This window comes from Schistocerca gregaria, chromosome 8 (assembly GCF_023897955.1).
Source record: "Schistocerca gregaria isolate iqSchGreg1 chromosome 8, iqSchGreg1.2, whole genome shotgun sequence".
NCBI lineage: Eukaryota > Metazoa > Arthropoda > Insecta > Orthoptera > Acrididae > Schistocerca > Schistocerca gregaria.
The window spans coordinates 61,214,211-61,236,137 of NC_064927.1; the positions used below are offsets into that span (position 1 = coordinate 61,214,211).

The window sequence follows — 21,927 nt, forward strand, 5'->3', positions numbered from 1 at the left end:
ATTTGCCAAACTGAAGGGCATGTTGCCTAACTTCTGGAATGGAATCTAAGTAGGATACTTTGTGAACGTCAGTAACAAACTGACACTTTCGACTGAGGCCATGAAGTTCAGCAGCCCAAGCGCAATAGGATTGATTCGGTTGTTTTTGACAACGATAAAAGGCAACACGAGAGGCTGTCACATGCGTATGCTTTTGAAAATATACGGACAGAAGTGAGCACATTTCAACAAAGAACAAAGATGCAGGATCTTTCAAAGGAGCCAATTGCAACAACAATCGATACATTTGAGGTGAAATACATGAAAGGAACAGAGACTTGCATGTTTGGTCGTCTGTGACACGAAATGCCAAGAAGTGCTGTCGAAGACATTTTTCGTCTCATCATAAGAAGGAAAAGGAGGGAGAGACAACGAAGAGAGCATTGGATGCTGCGACGAAATCACGAATCACATTTGTGAGAAGCATTTGCTGTTCGATGAGACCTTGCAATAGTTGTTCTAAAGTAGCCATGGAACCTGTGGGTCAATGATGATAAAGAAAAATTCACTACCTCATCGCCAGTTGTTATAATGTCAAGTTGAACAAATGTATTTCAAGAACAACACAATACATGTAAGTCACAGATCAAGTAAACAAAGTAAGAAGTGTGTACACTGTAACAGTCAAAGCAGCACTGAGTCCAAGTCTAGCGGCCGCTGGCTGGCTGGCCGCTTAGGTGGCGCTGCTGCTGCAAGGCTGGCAGACAGCGCCGCATGTAGACGCGATGGCAGCACTTTGAAAGATTGGCGAGTTACAACAGTTATGACGAGTCTTCATGATTTGGATATAATTGCACTAAAGACAGCTATATTGTAGCTTAAATAAATCTGCAATAAACAGATTAAAAATTAATGATCCATCCTGCCCTTCCTCCTATCTTCAATCACTTCTCACAGTGTTAGGAATGGCGATGAATATGAGATAGTAACTTCACAGAGACCCCAGCAATTAGTTAATTAATGAGTGCCAATGCTCATATACCACAGAAATATCTATTCCTTCATTTATAATATACAACAATAAAAAGAAATATAGACTGAACAAAATTCCACTAGCTTTGCTTATAGTAATAAAAGAGAATGAAAGCTGGCAGACAGACTTACTTTAAAAATCAGAGTTTCTTTACCTGCCAGCAGAAAGAGAAAGTGTGAGATCTGAGAAGCTGTACCTATTTAAAATTGAAGCAGTTAAATCGCTTAGAATAAATGTAGTTGCTAATTTTGATCTCCTATCGCTGGATATACGGATACTTGCTTCCAAATCTATTGTCTCTATCAGCTATTGCTAGTTTGTATGCCTTCTCTCACTTTACATGTAGATTTTTGTCTTTATCAAGCTGTCATTTCATTTACTATGCCTTGCTAGTTAAAATTACAGAGGACAGCAACATTAATGATGTAATATAAATACATAAAACATTTAAAAAAAACTTACGTATAAGGATCAATTGCCTCAGGTGACAGCTCCTCTTCATCTTTTGAAAACTTTTTCTCCACTTTTAAAGTTCCTGATCCAAATTTAATCTTCTCTAATTCCTTCATGGTTTTGTCTGCATTTGTTGATTCAGATAATTGAACAAAGCAGTACCTACATAAACAAAAGTATACAGACAGTGATGATACATCTCAAAAAAGCTTCAGGAATTTCTTCTTTGGTTTTCACATACTATATCATATGTAAGCAACTACACATTACAGGAACAAGGAGAAGAGAGAAGGTTGTGCACCTATGGGAGGTGGAAGCATGTTAGGTGGGGGATCGCACATCACTGTACTTATACTGTATAACTAAAATTGGTATTGGAACTAGAACTTCTTAACTGACTACTCACAAAACATGGCAGTTGCAGCTTGAGCTGTTTTCATGCAAAATCAAGTAATCCTTTTTTGTCTTTCGTGTTGAGAAAGTACAGACATGTAGCAATACACTCATAGTAAATGTAACTTAATAAACCTTGAGTATTCCAGTAAGTAGATAGCTCACAATCAAACACTTAACTCAGCAGTTCCGAACTGGACAAAATAAGTGAGCATTTAGAACCACTGTCTTGCCATGGAGTGCTGCACCTCCACCACACATACTTAGTTCTGTGCACCAAATACAGCAGAGCACAGAGATTAACACAGACAGAATAATGCCAAACAAGTGGGAAAATGATACCAGGACCATATAATTAGTGTACTTGGTTACTGTAGGGTGCGAGTGTGTAAAGGAAACACACACAGACACACAACTGACGCATCCCACTTGTCAGATGAACACCACTGAGGCACATGATGGATGAAATCTCATGTGGGGGATATTTATACAGGAGAAAATGGAGTCTATGATACATTCATCTACATCTCTCCCCAGTGAATGAGACAGGAACCTCTGACCTGGCTGTCTGTTCCCATGCAGCACCCCACAGGTGACCTGTCCTCTATCTTTAGCAGGGCCATATCACCTCTCCTGAATTGTGTCACAAGTTCCATGCAGATGATGGTTGTGTGTGCCCACAGCCTACCACACCTTAATTCTATTGAACTCATCAGGAACGCCATTTACGTCTTTATACATACTCCACAAGTCACAATAAAGTGCATGGCGGAGTGTATCCACTACTAGTCATTCCCTTTTCTGTTCCATTCATATATGGAGCGAGGGGAAAACGAATGTCCATATGCTCCTGTACGAGCCCTAATTTCTCTTATCTTGCCTCATGGTATTTGCATGAAATATACATTAGTGGCTGTAGAAATTTTCTGTAGTCAGTCAAAAATGTAATTTTCTAATTTTTTTCAATAATGCTTTTTCAAAAAAAAAAAAAAAAAAAAAAAAAAAAAAAAAAAAAAAAAAAAAAAGTTGACTTTCCTTTGGGGGTTACCATTTGAGTTCTTGAAGCATCTCCGTAATACCTGCATGCCAACCGAATCTATAGGTAACAAATCTAGCAACATACCTACGAAATTGCATCAATGCCTTCCTTTAATTCGACCTTGCGGTAACCTGCACTCTTGAGAATGGGTTGTGCCAATGTTCTACACGCAGCTAATCTGTACAGATTAACTACACTTTCCTAGAATTCTCCTATTCACATTCACCAGTACCAACCTTGCATACTCATTCTGTCATATCACTTTGCACTCTTACGCTTAGATATTTAATTGAGGTGACCGTGTCAAGCAGCACGTCACTAGTACTACATCTGAACATGCAGGAATGCCTTTCCTACTTATTTGCATGAAATTATATTTTTCTGCATTCAGAGCAACCTGCCATTCATCACACAAAATAGAAATTTTGTCTAAATCAACATGAGTCGTCCTATAGTCACTACACGAAGACACTTTCCAATGAACTACAGTGTCATCATTTAAAAGTTGGAGACTGCTGATCATGCTACCTATAAGATCATTTATATATTAAGAGAGCAAGAGCTGTCGTATCACATTTCCCTGAGGCATTCATGATGATACCCTTGTCTTTGATGAACACTCACCATCCTGGGTTCTAACACTGGGTTCGATAACTTAAGAAGTCTTCAAGCCACTCATATATCTGGGAAACCATTTGGTATGTTTAAATGTCTGTTAACATTCTTCAGTCAAAAGCGTCACAATACTTTCTAGAAATCTAGTAACGTGGAATGTGCCTATTGCCTTTCATTCATTGTTTGTAGGACGATGTGTGGGAAAAAGGTAAGGCGCGTTTCGTATGAGATATGCTTTCTAAATATGTGCTAATTTGTAAACAGAGGCCTTCTGTCTCTAAGAAAATTATAATATTCAAACTCTGACTACGCTCAAGAATACTGCACCAAACCCACGTTAAGGATATTGGTCTGTAATTTTTCAGCTCTGTTCTTTTACCTTTGTTATATACAGCAGTCACATATGCCTTTTTCCTGTTGCTTGGGACTTTCCACTGGGTGAGATTAATAATAAATGCAAGATAAGGCCAATGTCATAGACTACACTCTGTACAACTAAACTGGCATTCCAACCAGACCTGGTGACTTATTTTCAATTCTTTCTATTGCTTCTCAATGCCAGGGATGCCTACTTCTATGTCCTCCTTATGGGAGGCTGTAAGACAGTTGTTTGTATGATCCTCCTGCACAAATCATTTTTAAACGTGAACTTAAAAGCTTCAGCTGTCCTTTTACTGTCCTCGACTGCCACATCAAATTGGTTGACAAGTGACTCGACAAAAGCCTTTGACACACTTAGTGACTTTACATAGGATCAGAATTTTCTGGGGTTCTTGGAAAGATCTTTTTCTGAGGTATTGTGGTGGAAATTGTTGTATGCTTTGTGCATGTTTCTTTTTACAGGCACACAAATTTCTACTGACTTTTGCCCATTGATATTTCTGCATTCTCTTTTGAACTGAGAGTGCAAAAACCTTTGCTTCCTCAGTATTTACTGAATTTTGGATTTTTATCATCCTTAATCCACTTACTTGACACCTACTTCTTCCCAGAATGATTTGCAATCAGTTTAAATTTTGACCCATAATTTCTCTATGTACATCTTACTGATGCTAAATGATCTAAATTTACTGTCTAAACAGGGTGACAAATGCTTATGTGCTTATCACCGGCATAAAAACTCTCCTAGCCTTCTTGATGCATTCATTAACTTTAATAACCATCTTCGCTATGATGACATCATTAACATTAATCCCTGTCTCTATATAGACACTGTAAATAGGGCCAGGCCTGTTTTAGCTACAATGTCTAGGATATTTCCATTGGGTTTGGATTGACAAACTAGCTGCTCCAGACAATTTTTGGAAAATGTGTTCAGAACTACTTTACGAGACTGTCTGTTCATACCACTTGTGATTAATCCATAGATTTTCTTGCCTATCCCCAGTAGATACTTTTGTGCCACTGTGTTTAGACTTTCTTTGAATGTCTCTCCACGACTGTTATGGCAGAATTAGGTGGCCTGTAAAAATGTCCAATGATTAATTTGACTTTAATTAAGGCAAGTTATTCATGTACAAAGGTGAACTCATCTTTGAACTAACTTCAAGCAATTTCCACAAGATTTAAGAAGGCAAGTGTCAGGTTGGCTCCCAACACTTTCAGTGTTTGCAGAATTCATACCATGTTATATTGCTACAGTCATCAGACTGATAGGCAATACTATACACTACTAGGTAGGTGTCTCCAATTTAACTGCTTGTGGGTGCAAAACAATGAATCATCGAATAATTACATGGTTGTGTTAAAAAGTAATGACTCCAAATTTTCTTTGTGACAACTCTTAAAGCTTTTCTTTTTTTTTAAATAAAAATAAAATACCTTTATTAACATTCCACATCTTTATTCTTGATGTCTACATATTTATTTCTCAACAGAGTCACACTGGTGATGAACACATTTCTCTCAATGAGGGACAAGTTTGTTGATATTGTTAACTGAAGACTGTTTGACTTTGTTGGGAATCACCTCAGCTTACACTGCTTCATCATTACCAAAGTGAAGTCCTCGGAGGTGTTCTTTAAGTTTTGGAATCAGATGAAAATTGGATGGGGCCAAGTTGGGACTGTATGGAGGATGACTGATGACAGTGGACCCAAAGCATCAGATTGTTGCAGGTGTCGCAGCACTCTTGTGTGGTCTGGTATTGTCACGCTGAAGGAGAGGATGCTCCAAGTGTGGTCAGTTAGAAACTCGGTTACAGCATGTTGTTCCTCACGCACTGACATAGTTACGTCACACACCACCATGATACATGCTACAATTCTGAGCAGATATTTGCAGCTTGCATTAGCGAAGCGGGAAAGTCGACGACTAAGTAATACACATGACATGTAATATCTCAATCGATATTGAGAACAGAATAAATAATTACTTTTCAACAAGCCTTCATACAATGCAGTTGCAGGCCTTCTCAGCGTATTCCAGTGATGAACTTTTCCCAGGTGATCAGCAGAGTTCATCACTCGGCCTTCATACAATTTTTTGCTTTATCTCAGATTCAACAAATGTGAGAGTGATAAGTGGTATATTTCTGAGAAAGAGTGGGACATTTTGTTAAAGTGCTGCAGTGCACCTTGATTCTTGAAATGCTATGCTGAAAGTTTCAAATGGAAACAACATTCAGATGTTGGCTGGCAGCAAGATGATGTAGTTAGTGTGATTTCTAGCATAAAAGATTGGTAAACATTAGATTCAGTGTAAATTAACTTTGATTTAAAGTAGTTTTATACACTGTTTGGGCAATACAGAACCTGAAAAGCACTTGTGCCTGGCAGATGATGTCATTATACAGAAATTAATTTTTAAAAAAGTTCACAATATGATAATGAAAGACAACAAAGTTGATAGATGTGAAATAGTTTGATATTATATCTCAGTATGTACAGTACAATTCTTCACAGCACTGGGAGAAAAAAGTCTGTTTACACTGTGTGTCACAACTGTTAGCTTTGGACCAAAGAGAGTTGTGGCAGAATACTTCAAAGCAAAATTTAACAATTTCATCTCATCCATGGTCAAATTTGTTATGCCTTGACTATGTCCTATAAATTTTGTACTAAATAAAATTTGCCTTTGGTCACAAATTAGCCTCCAATTAACCCATAAAAGTGTTTCAAACTCTGTGGGGTCATCTTCCGGTGCAACTTACAGTCATAACAGTCAACTGAAAAATCTACTATTAAGCAGGATCTCAAAATGAACTCTCATCTTTTGAAATGGCTTGTTCATTAATAATAATAATAATAATAATAATAATAATAATAATAAACAATAATAATTCCCGTGGAGGCCTGGGAAAAGAATAGGCCTCCGGTATGTTCTGCCAATCGTAAAAGGTGACGAAAAGAACAAACCACTAATAGGGCTAACCCCCCTTTTAGTGTGATTAGTTGGTTCAGGACACAACTAAAGAAGCCTCGGACAAGCGCCGTCATGGTCGGGGATGACGCTTGAACCCTATGCCTGCCCAAAATGGTAACGACACTGCTAGCCAACTGGAAAATGATTTAAATCCAAATAGAGGTGTTTTGCAGGATATGCTTCCTGCAACCACCATAGAAGGAAAACAAAGACATAGGATGAGATGGTCAGATGAAGTTAATCAACACCTCATGTTCTGTTATTACCAAGCAACAAACCTAGGAACCAACACAACTGGATACAGATCACAAGTATACACAACATTTATTACCAGATACCCAGAATTAAAATTTTTAAGAGAACAACGACTAGCTGATCAGATCCGTGTAATAATCAAAAATAACAGGATACCCCAGTCAGAATTAGAAAACATCAAACAACAAGTACAACAAATACTGGAACAAAATAATGTGTAATCAGTAGAAGAAGGAAATACAGTAATGGACTCAAACATCCCAGAGCAAACAAACAAAGAACAACAAACATCAATTAACAATCAGAGGAAAACAAAATCTTAAGACTGCCACCAGAACACGTACAAATAGAACACGAAGTGACACAGATGTTAGATATAGAAGAAAAATTTCAGCTGACATATATAGAATACAAAGACACAAATACAGACATTATACCATTCTTGCATAGACCGCCAAATAACCCACAAGTCGAAACAACAATAAAAACTATCAACACAATCATACACAACAAAATAAATGAAAACACAACTATGGAAGAGTTACAACTACTGGTTTATATAGGAGCACTCACTACACTAAATATACACACTAGGCAGAGATCAGAACCAACCAACACACAGAAGAAACCCACAAAACTAGCATGGCAACACAGGCTACAGATCAGAATAGAAAAACTGAGAAAAAACATTGGACAGCTAACACAATTTATAAGACATCAAATGTCAGAAAAAAAAAAAACGAAAAAGGTTAGGTAAAATCTCACAACAAGAAGCGATAGAGCAATTAGACGAAAAGAAGCAGAAATTACAAGCATTGGCCAAACGACTAAGAAGATACAAAAAAAAAAAAAAAAAAAAGTGAAAATAGAAGGAAACAAAACCAAACATTCAACACAAACCAAAAGAAATTTTACCAGACAATAGATAACACACACATTAAAATAGACAATCCACCAAACATAACAGACATGGAACACTTCTGGAGTAACATATGGTCAAACTCGGTACAACATAACAGGCATGCACGGTGGATAGAAGCACGAACAGACACATACAAGATGATATCACAAATGCCTGAAGTGATAATTTTGCAACATGAAGTCACCAAAGCAATTAATTCTACTCACAATTGGTAAGCCCCTGGAAAAGATAAAAAAGCAAGTTTCTGGCTAAAGGAGATCACCTCAACACATTCACATCTAACTAAATTATTTAACAGTTACATTGCAGACCCATACACATTCCCTGATACACTTACACATGGAATAACTTATATGAAACCTAAAGATCAAGCAGACACAGCAAACCCAGCTAAATACCGCCCTATAACATGCCTACCAACAATATACAAAATATTAACTTCAGTCATTACACAGAAATTAATGACACATACAACACAGAACAAAATTACAAATGAAGAACAAAAAGGCTGTTGCAAAGGACCACGAGGACGTAAAGAGCAACTGATAATAGATGCAGAGGTGACATATCAAGCTAAAACTAAACAAAGGTCGCTACACTACGCATACATTGATTACCGAAAAGCTTTTGATAGTGTACCTCACTCATGGTTACTACAAATATTGGAAATATACAAAGTAGATCTTAAATTGATACAGTTCCTAAACATAGTAATGAAAAATTGGAAAACCACACTTAATATCCAAACAAATTCCAATAATATCACATCACAGCCAATACAGATTAAGCGTAGAATATACCAAGGAGACTCATTAAGTCCTTTCTGGTTCTGCCTTGCTCTGAACCCACTATCCAACATGCTAAATAATACAAATTATGGATACAATATTACTGGAACATACCCACACAAAATCACACGTTTGCTATACATGGATGGTCTAAAACTATTGGCAGCAACAAATCAACAACTCAACCAATTACTAAAGATAACAGAAGTATTCAGCAATGATATAAATATGGCTTTTGGAACAGACAAATGTAAGAAAAATAGCATAGTCAAGGGAAAACACACTAAACAAGAAGATTGCATATTGGATAACCACAGCGACTGCATAGAAGCGATGGAAAAAACAGATGCCGATAAATATCTAGGATACAGACAAAAAATAGGAATAGATAATACAAATATTAAAGAAGAACTAAAAAAAATATAGACAAAGACTAACAAAAATACTGGAAACAGAATTGGCAGCAAGAAACAAAACAAAAGCTATAAATACTTATGCTATACCAATATTGACCTACTCATTTGGAGTAGTGAAATGGAGTAACACAGACCTAGAAGCACTCAATACACTTACACGATCACAATGCCACAAATATAGAATACATTACATACATTCAGCAACAGAAAGATTCACAGTAAGCAGAAAGGAAGGAGGAAGGGGATTTATCAACATAAACCTACATTATGGACAGGTAGACAATTTAAGAAAATTCTTTCTAGAACGAGCAGAAACTAGCAAAATACACAAAGCAATCACTCATATAAATACATCGGCTAAACCACTGCAATTTCATAACCACTTCTACAACCCTTTAGATCACATAACATCAACAGATACGAAGAAAGTAAATTGGAAAAAGAAAACACTATATGGCAAGCACCCGTATCATCTAACACAGCCACACATTGAACAAGACGCATCCAACACATGGCTAAGAAAAGGCATTATATACAGTGAGACAGAAGGATTCATATTGCAATACAAGATCAAACAATAAACACCAGATATTACAGCAAGCATATTATTTAAGATCCCAATACCACAACAGATAAATGCAGACTTTGCAAACAACCAATAGAAACAGTAGACCACATCACAAGCGGATGTACAATACTAGCAAATACAGAATACCCCAGAAGACATGACAATGTAGCAAAAATAATACATCAGCAGCTTGCCTTACAACATAAACTTACAAAACAACACGTTCCCACATACAAGTATGCACCACAAAATGTACTGGAGAATGATGAATACAAATTATACTGGAACAGAACCATTATAACAGATAAAACAACACCACATAACAAACCTAACATCATACTCACCAATAAAAAGAAGAAATTAACACAACTAATTGAAATATCCATACCCAATACGACAAATATACAAAAGAAAACAGGAGAAAAAATTTAGGCATAATCCACAAGACTTTTTGGAAAGATTCATGACTGTTTATGAAATTTTGTACATAATCACATTTCTGAGCACAAACAACAACAAAACTGAGGATGAGTGCTCACTACAATTCATCAAATAAGGGAAAGACTATTTTTCGGTTGAAAAAGATGATAGACATACCTTTTTGCGGCTCCCATAGAGTAATCCCAATATACAAAACATGACCTACAACTGGCTTCTATTGTACTTCAATGCTGGACTGTATGAAACATGAGTAGATAGAAGAAACAGCTAAAAAATAATGCTCTTAGACAAAAACTTCAGCCATCACAGCAACAGCACACAGAAAAATAGCCAAAAGACAACTCTCTTAGACCCAGATTTCAACCATCACAGCAGTAATCAACACTGTCTAAAAGCATCAGCTGGGATTCAAACTGCTTTTGCCTCATTTTCCTTAGTCTGTCCTATTTCAGAAGACAAATTTTCTGATTAAATGAGCAAATGATTACTTCTGCAGATGAATATTTCTAAAAGGTTTGTGAAAACAGGTGTCTCTAACAAAATGAAAAAAAAACTGGGATACTGCTGAGTCAAGCATTATAGTCACAATAGCAACTATGTAGACATAAATTTCAAAAAAAGTACGCACAATTTTTTTACCAGATTTACTGATCTGGTATTTGTAATGCAATATTAAAAAAAGAGTATTTGTGAACTACATTAATGAAAATAGATTTCACACTGGACAGACAACTCAAGCCATTAGAAACAGAGCAGAAGCTTTGACTAGATAAGGGTGGAGCAGGAATTGTTTGTGGCTTTTTCATATAAACCATCCCAGCATTCACCTCACATGATTTAGTAAAACTATGAAAAATGTAATTCCGGCTGACTGGAAGGAAATTTGAGGCTCACTCATTTTGAATGTAATACAGTATGTTAAACACTGCCATCTTTGTCAGTACAATTTAAGCAGTACCACCTCAAATCCTTTCAATATGTGTGCCCCAGTGTTCATTGTGCTGCAGGATTTGTAGAACAATGTAAACTAAGTCAAATCACAATCCCTCCACAACCACAGATACACTCACAGAGATTGATAGGAATAGAGTCTGTGACATGAGCACATCTGTAGTGAGCATGCAGGGCAGTGCAATAGGGGTGGCAAGTGAACTTGAGATCCTCAATTAAGAGGTGTGTCTGCTGAAACACAATGACATCATGCAAAATCAGTAGGGCAGTATAGTATATTGTTAAACATGTATATTTCCTTCACATTGGGTAAACAGACCAGATGCATATGATCTGAAAGCAGCTCCATGTAACAATTGTCTGTGGCAGATGGTAGCAAATGTCCAACTTCAGCCCACACCTGCTGACACTTACACCAACAGATATACCTGTTTTGGTAGAAAAGACCTATTGTCTCGTTTTCTAAACATTTATACCTGCTGTGTGTGTGTACCAACATGTACCATAACTCCACAGTCCAAGAGACATAGTTCTCAACTTCGTGCATCTCATACAGCTGTTATTGTACCCAGTTTACTCTTCAGGGATTAAGGTTACAGGAATTGTTTATCAGACAGCAGCTCACAAATTCTACTGTAAGGGAGATGGTCTATGATATGGATGTCCATATATTGTTTTTATTGTCCAGCACTGAAGTGACAAGTATGCTGCAGAGCTAATTATAAGCTGAAATAGCTGACGGTAACATCTTGTTTATACAATGTTGCTGCTGTTGTTGTGTACTGAGGACAGAGAGGAATGGGTCTTAACCATCCACACAATATGTTTTGAACCAATTAAAATTAAGTACAAAAGTTATAAATATTCCACAAAATGGAAAGTCCAGAATAAAATAAGAACAATATGAATACAGCAGTTTGTTACTCATTACATAGAGCTGGCACTGAGTCCCAAGAAGGCCCTATGAAAAGGCTGCTGGAAGGACTTTTTTGTCTGAAAGCTTAATGTTTAGCAGCCTTTTCATTGTGCCTCTTTGCAACTCAAGGCCTGTGGGAGTGTCGAGTAGCAATCTGTCCTTTTCATAATACTGTTGTTAGCCTATCATATGTGTCATGTCATTTACATTCACATGATTAGTAAACCAGTTATACTTATTTCAGTGGGTCACTGGTATAAATTACACACACTACAACACTTGCAAATACCTAGCCTGTAATCTGACATAGACCACTGTAAAGCTTTTTCAGTTTTTATAACAGTCATACATCAGTAAACTACACAATCACTTTGGAAGTATAATCACTTTACTCAGTGTTTCCTCCATACACTCTCTAAAAAAAACATTCTCCAACTCATTTTCTTTGTTCCGTCCATCTTAAAATGAGTATGCATTCCAAACGTTTTAAACAAATGACTATGATTCATTAAAGAGCACAAATTAAAGGAAGCTCGATTTTGCATCGAAATGTTATCTGCTTATTGCTGTGCATACTTTGTACACTCCAATGGCAGTTAACACTGAGTGCAAAGTTCTTTGCAGTATGTACCTCACAGAATCACAGACGTATCTGCCATATCTATCAGTACCTACAATTCTATACTCTCATCCATATGTACAAATATGGAAACATACAATGGAAGTAGATAGGTTCTTCTTTAATACAGTTACAAAATAAAACACGTTTACTGCAAAATTAAGCACATCAACTTTATTTATATTTCAATACATTTTTACTGAAAAACATCTGCACAGATTCTTATTATCATGTTTAACAACAGTTACCCTTGTTTGGTACAATTTGAAATACTCTGGCATGCAAGTTGATCTCTATGATAAGGGCACCAACACATTGTTTTTTCTTCTTAAAGACATTCCACTGGGCCACTTTGTTTTTCTGTACCCTCGTGAGATGTGTTATCTTCCTGTGAAAGAGATTCGTTCATGGATGGCTGCTGTTGTACTCATTTTGATCAAGCAGCAGTTCATGTATGTCCCCTCTCCTTGCAAACATCATCCATAATGGCAGTAGGACATTTGCCAATGGTGGCCTCTATTCTAATTATTTCTTATTCTATGATAAGAAATTAAAACATTCACAGCTGCCATTATAAAAAGATTAAAACCAGTTTCTTCCACCATTCCATTTGCCAACATGTTATGTTGAGATTTGGTCTACAACGGCATCATATTTAATTTTTGTATTGATCCCAGCTTTGCTGCAAACCTGTGTTCTTGAGTCATCTTATAAAGAACTGGCAGACAGACGTACCTCCACTTCAGACAACAAGTGATTCTTCTTCATACATATGTACTCACTTTTCTTTAGCCTTTTATTGACTACCCCTTATCTATGAAGTCCTCTCTGATTAGACAGGCATGCACTTTCCCACAGCCTGGGTCTTACTCTCGCACAGAAAGTAAAAAACATCTAGTCAACTGTAATATCTGCCCATATAAACAGTACACCCCTTGTTGAAGTAGCCAGACAGAAGTATACGAAGAGGAATATGACTACCTTTGTGTGTGTGTGTGTGTGTGTGTGTGTGTGTGTGTGTGTGTGAGCGTGCGTAAAAGTATTTTTGTATAAAGCAGTTTTGCTTGCAGAATTCATGAATCGCTACAAAAGATATGTTGAGTTGGTGACAGCCACAACGAATAAGAATGCTACAAATATTTCAGCTACTTACTTCAGAAGTAGGAAACACACAGATTCACAAAGGCGCAGCTCTCGCACACACACGGCCACTTGTTTAGGCAGTCCTATATGGTTGTGAACGTGTTTGACTTCTCTTCATCTAAAGTAGGACTTTGTTCGAAAGCTCAAATCCTTCCAAATATTCTTTTCCATCGTGCCTGTCTGCACGTCAATGCTTCCTCTACGTGGTGAGTAGCAATTCCATATAGTTGTTATTCCATCCTGGGCTTTTCATTGTTTGAATCTCTATAAACTCTGGTATATTTGCTTCTCTGAGTTGCATGTAAAGTATACCTGGATTTACAATATCAATGTCTGTCCACCATACTTTGTCAAATGACTACCTTATCTATTTTCTTGTCAATTCCTATGACTGCACCTCAAGCTAGAGGGAGCATATCAGTTGAAAACTCCAATTTACACGTAAGTTAACTGGATCTGCTTACTGCCTAAAGTCTGTATTCCAGGCAAAAGACCACCTTCTCTAACCTCTAGCCACTCTCTGATTTGTTCTTCACTGCTGGAAGCACAACTGGATGGCTGGAGAGAAAAACATTAGGTAGAAACTAACTTATAAATAATCAGTTTGTTCCATTTATGGCACTCAGTTAAATCTAACCATATATGAGCAATATTAGAAGGAGAGATTGCTACTCACCATAAAGATGACAGGATGTCAAATCAAACAGCTTTACAGCTTTCAGCCATCTAATCTCCTAAATTATTTTATTTGGCTACCAGTTTTGGCGATTTACTATGCCATTTCAGGCCCCTGACCAACGTGTAGCAAGATTCCGCCTCCATTCTGGTCAAAATACGGGCCACATTTCTGCTTGCTATAGTGATCACTTCAACCGTCAACTGCCAACACAGCTGATGGTTGAAGTGATCACTATGGCAAGCAGAAATCTACAGATACCAATATTTGAATGCTTGCCGTTATTTTCACCAGAAAAGAGATGGAATCTCCTACATGTCAGTCAGAGCCCTGAAGATGCCGCAGTAAATTGCCGAAACTGGTAGCCAAATAAAATAAGTTAGGAGATTAGGTGGGTGAAAGCTGTTTGATTTGACATCCCATAGCAAACAGCCGAGTCCCGCAACCATCTCTGAAAAGATGGACATACAGAGAGATAAAGATGACACATTGAGTTGCAGTTGGGCACAAAAAAAATTTAGGTGGTTGGCTTACAGAATGGCACCTCTGTACAGCTTCTGTCGGGTTTAGGGTCAGATGCCAACAGAGCTCTCCAATCTTTTCGGAGAGGGCATGCTGTGTCACTGCTGTTCTCCAAACAGATGTAGGCTTCATTTATGAAGAGCATAATCTTCCATTTGTTACTATAGAACAAGGTGGCACAGCAGTAAAGACACCTGACTTGCATTTTGGAACAGTGGTATTCACACTACCGTCCAATTATCCAAATGTGCTCTGTTGTTTCACCTAAACCACTTACAGTGAATGCTGGAAAGATTTCTTTGAAAAAGAGACAACCAGTTTCTTTCTTTATCTTGCTCCAAGCTGAACTGTGGCTGCATTTCTAATAACCTTATCACTGATGGTAAACTTCCTTCTTTCTTCTGTTTCATGTTACTGAATTTATAATAAACAGACAAATGAGCAAGTATTACTCTGAGAAATACATACATTGCATTGCCAGATGTCTAGCATACAGAGCAAATGCTCTGAGCGACCAGTCTACTAGACATAGCTCAATTTCATTTAGTAGCTAGGACTAGATGTCAGTCCTGTTATTCAACAGTGCAAAGATTAACAATATTTTTTACCACACATTCTTGATACGCTCACCTGAAGGCGGAAGCTGCTCAGAATCAATCACTCTGTCTGGCAAATTACAACTAAGTTCTCGACAAGAAAATACATCCAAATACTTAAAATACCCTTGGTTTCGTTCATTTAAATTGCCAATACATGCTTCATAGTTTTAATCAATCAATATTTCTGTCCTACTTTCCAAATACAGAGATACTCTTCTGTACACATTACTAGACTTAGAAGGAAAGACAAAGCAGAGAATGGCTTAGTTGCAGCATAAGTATAAGTACACCAAGTTATGCAAGAGACCTTCTGCAAAGTTTGGAAGCAAAAGAGAAAAGTATTGAGAGAATTAGAATTTGACATGCCAGATTACTTATCTGGTACAAGCATATTGTAGAAAACAGAGGCATGTGTTTCAGTCACAAAAACATCTTAAATCTGCCAAGAAATATCAGACACAGACTTATTCAAATCTACTAGTTATGAATAAAACACAGTAATTTATCTGTGCAATAAACAACTTACTATTAAGAGCGTATCAGGCTCATCGTCAATCATCGAGTGATCGATACTAGGGGTGCCAAAAAATATAAATCACTAAAACTCAATGAGATCGCCAAACCTGTAAAAATCCCTATCACATTCTGCAAGGAATAATGTTTGCTCAGTTGCAACATAGGTAAACCATGGTTTCCTTACCTTTTCTACGCAAGTATTCAATTTCAATAAAAGTAAGAACTTGAAGAAAAAAAAGCACAATTTTCATTAACACTCTCTTTTACTCCACTGACATCTCCAGAAAATTCTCCTTCTCTGTACAGGTCCAAAAGAAAATACTTATTATTTGTGGTTGGTTGGTTGGTCTGGAGGAGAGGACCAAACAGGGAGGTTATTGGTCCCAGTGGATTAGGGAAGGATGAAGAAGTCGGCCATGCCCTTTCACAGGAACCATCCTGGCATTTGACAGAAGCGATTTAGGGTAATCACGGAAACCTAAATCAGGATGGCTGGACACATATTTGAACCATTATTCTCCCAAATGCATCCAATGTGCTAACCATTGTGTCACCTCGGTCGATACAATATTATGAGAAGGAAAGTTGCTACTCAGCATATAGCGGAGATAATTAATCGCAGATAGGCACGACAAAAAGACTCTCACAATTGAAGCTGTCAACAACTGGCCTTCGTCAACAATACATGCACATGCGCGCGCGCACACACGCCCGCGCCCGTGCCCACACACACACACACACACACACACACACACACACACACAAATGCAACTCACACACACGACTGAGGTCTCAGGCAACTGCAACTACACTGCAAGCAGCAGCACCATTGCACAATGAGGGTGGCGAGTGGGTGAGGGTAAGGAGGAGGCTGGGGTGGGGAGGGACAGTATGGTGGGGGTGGCAGAAAGTGAAGTGCTGCAGGGGAGAGGTGGGAGAGGGGGAGGGGTGGCAGCAGAAAAGGAGAGAAATAAAAAAACTGAGGAGTTGGAATGACGACTATGTAGTGCTGGAATGGGAACAGGGAAGGGGCTGGATGGGTGAGAACAGTGACTATTGAAGGTTGAGGCCAAGAGGGTTACAGGAACATAGGATATATTGCAGTGAAAGATCCCACCTGTGCAATTCACAAAAGCTGGTGTTGGTGGGAAGGATCCATTAGGCACAGGCTGTAAAGTAGTCATTGGTATGAAGGATATTATGTTTGGCAGCTTGTTCAACAACAGGGTGGTCCACTTGTTTCTTGGCAATAGTTTGTCGGTGGCCATTCATGCGGACAGACAGCTTGTTGGTTATCATGTCTACATAGAATGCAGCACAGTGGTTGCAGCCTAGCTTGTAGAACACATGACTCGTTTCACAGGTGTGAATAGGAATAGGTGATGTTTGTGACCGGATTGGAGTAGGTGGTGGTGTGGGAGGATATACGGGACAGGTCTTGCATCTAGGTCTATTACAGGGGTAAGAGCTATGAGGTAATGGACTGGGAGCAGGAGTTGTGCGAGGATAATCGAGTATATTGTGTAGGTTTGGTGGACGGCGGAATACCACTGTAGCAGGGGTGGGAAGGATAGTGGGCAGGACATTTCTCAGTTTGTCGGTGGCCATTCATGCGGACAGACAGCTTGTTGGTTATCATATCTACATAGAATGCAGCACAGTGGTTGCAGCTTAGCTTGTAGAACACATGACTTGTTTCACAGGTGTAAATAGGAATAGGTGATGTTTGTGACCGGATTGGAGTAGGTATGTGGTGGCACAACGAGAGGTAATCTAAACCCTGGCGGAGAATGTAATTCAGTTGCTCCAGTCCTGTATGGTACTGAATTACGAGGGGAATGCTCCTTTGTGGTCGGACAGTACGACTTTGAGAGGTGGTGGGAGACAGGAAAGATAAGGCACCGGAGATTTGTTTTTGTAAGAGGTTGGGAGGCTAATTACACTCAGTGAAGGCTTCAGTGAGACCCTCGGTATATTTCAAGAGGAACTGCTCATCACTGCAGATGCGATGACCATGGGTAGCTAGGCTGTACAGAAGGGACTTCTTGGTATGGAATGGCTGGCAGCTGTCGAAGTGGAGGTATTGCTGGTGGTTATTAGGTTTGATACGGATGGAGGTACTGATGTAGCCATCTTTGAGGTGGAGGTCAACATCTAGACAGCCCATGAATAGGTTGGAATAGGATAGTGCCATGTGGATTTGTTTGTAAGTAATGCCTTCAAAGGAGAAGTAATTGTGGGTGAGGATGTAGTTGTCATGGTGACTAGGAAGGAGGTTGTTGGTTTCGAATCTGTCGGGTGTTGGGAAAGGCAGTGTTCAATAGTGGTAAGGCAACGGGCATTAGCAATGTTAGTGTACAGGGAGGTGGCATCAATAGTGACAAGCAGGGCACCGTGTGGTAAAGGGGCGGGAACTGTGGAGAGCCGGTGGAGGAAGTGGTTCATATCTATTATATAGGAGAGTATGTTCCAGGTAATAGGTTGAAGGTGTTGGTCAACGAGAGCAAAGATTCTCTCGGGGGGGGGGGGGGGGGGGGGGCACAGTAACCGGCCACAATGGGGTGTCCTGGGTGGTTGGGTTTGTGGACTTTAGGAAGCATGTAGAAGGTGGGAGTGCAGGAAGTGGTAGGGGTGAGTAGAGAGAGGGACTCTGGGTAGAGGTTCTGGAATGGGCCTAAGGATTTGAGTAGTGACTGAAGATCCTGCTGGGTTACTGGAATAAGGTCACTGTGGCAGGGTTTGTAGGAGGAATTATCTGACAACTGACCGAGTCTTTCCACCAGGTAATCCTGTTTTGAAGAAACAACAGTGGTGGAGCCTTTGTCTGCAGGTAAAATTATAAGGTCAGGATCAGTTATAGTTTATAAGTGTGACTTACAGTACTCCTACAAAGTTGTTTTTGTTGTTCCGGTTGTTAAGGTAATCAGATGTATTGTGAAAGAGCTCATTTTACATGAAAATACGTGCTTTTGAGAGTTGTTAGGAATGAAAATCAACGGATTCTTTGTAATTCTATTCTTGAGTACCACTGAAATTAATGTTTCTTCTGCTGAACTTGTAGCACATCAATGACCTAACATCCATGAATCAGAATTTAGAAAACAAAATTAGTGTTCGATAGTGATAGAAGCTGAAGAATGAATTAAAATTTCTACCACGGCTAGACTTTGAACCCATGTCTCCTGCTTACTAGGTAGTTATGCTGACCATTACACCACTGTAGCAGTATTAGTGAAACAGCTGCATGGGCTACCCTAGTCCAGTGCCCTCTTTAACACAAATTTCAATTCATGCCTTCAGCCCGTTTTCCCCTTCTTCAACCAGACAGCCTCGGAAATCCTGATGATTTAAAAGAAGGGGAAAATGGGCTGAAGGTGTGAACTGATATTTGTTAGGTAGAACACTGGACTGGGGTAGTCCTTGCAGCTGTGTTACCCATACTGCTACCAGTGGTGTAATGGTTACCTCATCTGCCTAGTAAACAGGAGACCCGCGTTCGAGGTCCGGCCACGATTCAAATTTTAATACATTTGTTAAGCTATCATTATCGAAGATAAAGCTGAGACTCGTACGTCTCAAGGAAACTGTAATTCCTTTAGAGTAAAACTAGTGTGTTATGGTTTACAAAGATTGAAAAGAGATAATCCACAAGATAAATTCCTGTGGTTTCAGGCCAATGTGTGTATTCAACATTGTTATCTCTAGTCAACATTTTGATCACTTCTTCATTTAAAGGGGCTACTTCTGAACGCATGGGCAAAGCTTTCAACCACAAACAATTACTTCCAACCTTTATTGCACTACACAAACAAAATGTACACACAATGAAGGCCAATGACACAGCTACGTCTCTATACTATATCCACCCATAGCAATAGTTGGCTAACAAATGCCTAGTCTACAGTACCTTGTCAATAGTTTGCAATATTGCCACAACTTTCAGCCATAAACTGCAACATTTATAACAATGCTAGATTAGCAAATGTGATGTAAGTTAAGGGATATGTCACAGAACAATAACACACATTACCAAGGTTTTCATTTTTCATAAACATTAGACTTTTTAAAAGATATCTGATAGGCCTCAGAATGTGTGTGGCACATTTGTATACTTGTATATTAGTTTGCACTTCATCTCAATAATGCAACCTTGTGGTCCCAACAGTTCTGTGGATCACAACATCCAAACAATGTGTTAGCATACCCGTGAAATTATTGTAACCCCAACTAGTTGCAGATGGTTAGCACTGTATGGCAGGGACTGCTTCACAGATTGTTGTTTTCAAGCAGCTATGCAGTAGATTAGATTACTACGACAATACCTGTTGAGGTCACGACTTCAAGAGACAGATATGGCAGCTGTCCAAACTGTACACATTAGGTAACAATGAGTACATACGAGGTGTGATCAAGAAGTATGGGATTTTTTAATTTTGTCAGCTTTATAAATCCAATTGTTCATATTCTTTAAATCTTGTTGGTACATGTGTTTCTGACGTATGTTTGTATTTTCAGCTGTTTATTGCTGACAGTTAAAAAGGCTATACGTTTTCAAGTGATTGTAAATTTTCACTTTCAAAAGGGATGGATCACAGAATTTGAACTAAATTTTACTTGAAAAATGGAACTAAGTGCAGCACCTCATTCGAATTGTTGACTGTGGCTGTTGATGAATATACTATGAGAAAGATAAGAGTTTACAAAATTTCAAACAGGGTCAAGAAGATGAAGGTGATGACCACCCTGAATGCCCTAGCACATCAGTTACTGTCAACAATATGGAAGATGTAAAGAAAATTGTTCTGGAGAATTGCCAAATCAACATCAGAGAGGTTGCTGATGGCAGCATGTCCTTTGGTTCACACTGAGCAATTTTTTTGGATGTTTTCGGCATGAAACTTGTAGCAACAAAGTTTGTTCTGAAATTACTGAATTCCACCAACAACCAAGTTGCATAGACATCACTCAGGAATTACTGAATTAAGTTGACAATCATCCAGAACTTCTAAAGACAGTTATAACAGGTGACGAAACATAGTTATATGGATATAACATCGAAACCGAGGCCCAGTGTCCCAATGGAAACTACCTAAAGAGACAAGGCCAAAAAAATTTGACAACTTCTACGAGAAGTGAATGTTCTTCTCAATGTTTTCTTTGATTACAATGGGACAGTGCATCAAGAGTTCATGCCTCATGGTCATACAGTCAACAAGGAATACTACTTGAAAGTCATGCATTGTTTGTGTGAAGCAATTCAAAGAGAATTGTGGCAAAATCATTCGTGGAAACTGCATCACGGTAATGTTCCCACTTACACGTCAATGCTTGTTTATGATTTTCAGGAAAAACCAAACCAGTTACTTTGCCTCAGCCTCCAAATTTGCCAAACATGGCCCCCTGCGACTTTTTTCTATTCCCGATGTTGAAGAGGACCATGAAAGAACATCATTTTGTCAACATTAATGAGATAAAAATAGAACTGCTGATGGAGCTGAACACCGTAATGAAAAGTCAGTTCCAGAAGACCTCCTAAGATTGGAAAAAGTTCTGGAATAAGTGTATTATATCTGAGGGGGATTACTTTGAAGGGAACAAAGTTGGTGTTAATGAATAAATAAAGATTCTTTAAGAACAACAAAAATTTCTGTTACTTTTTGATCACTCCTTGTACATCAGTCTACAAGCACAGTAATAATAAGAGTAAATATCGCTTCATC

General features: G+C 38.5%; 1 protein-coding gene across 4 annotated transcripts in view; it reads right to left on the reverse strand.

Moving 5' to 3' along the window:
- Positions 1-21,927, reverse strand: part of LOC126284042 (uncharacterized) — a 146,434-nt gene that overhangs the window by 70,823 nt on the left and 53,684 nt on the right. For all 4 annotated transcript variants that reach the window (XM_049982617.1, XM_049982619.1, XM_049982620.1 and 1 more), the window contains exon 5: positions 1,475-1,627. In XM_049982617.1, the coding sequence (XP_049838574.1) occupies positions 1,475-1,627 (153 nt within the window). The remainder of the gene's footprint in view (positions 1-1,474; positions 1,628-21,927) is intronic.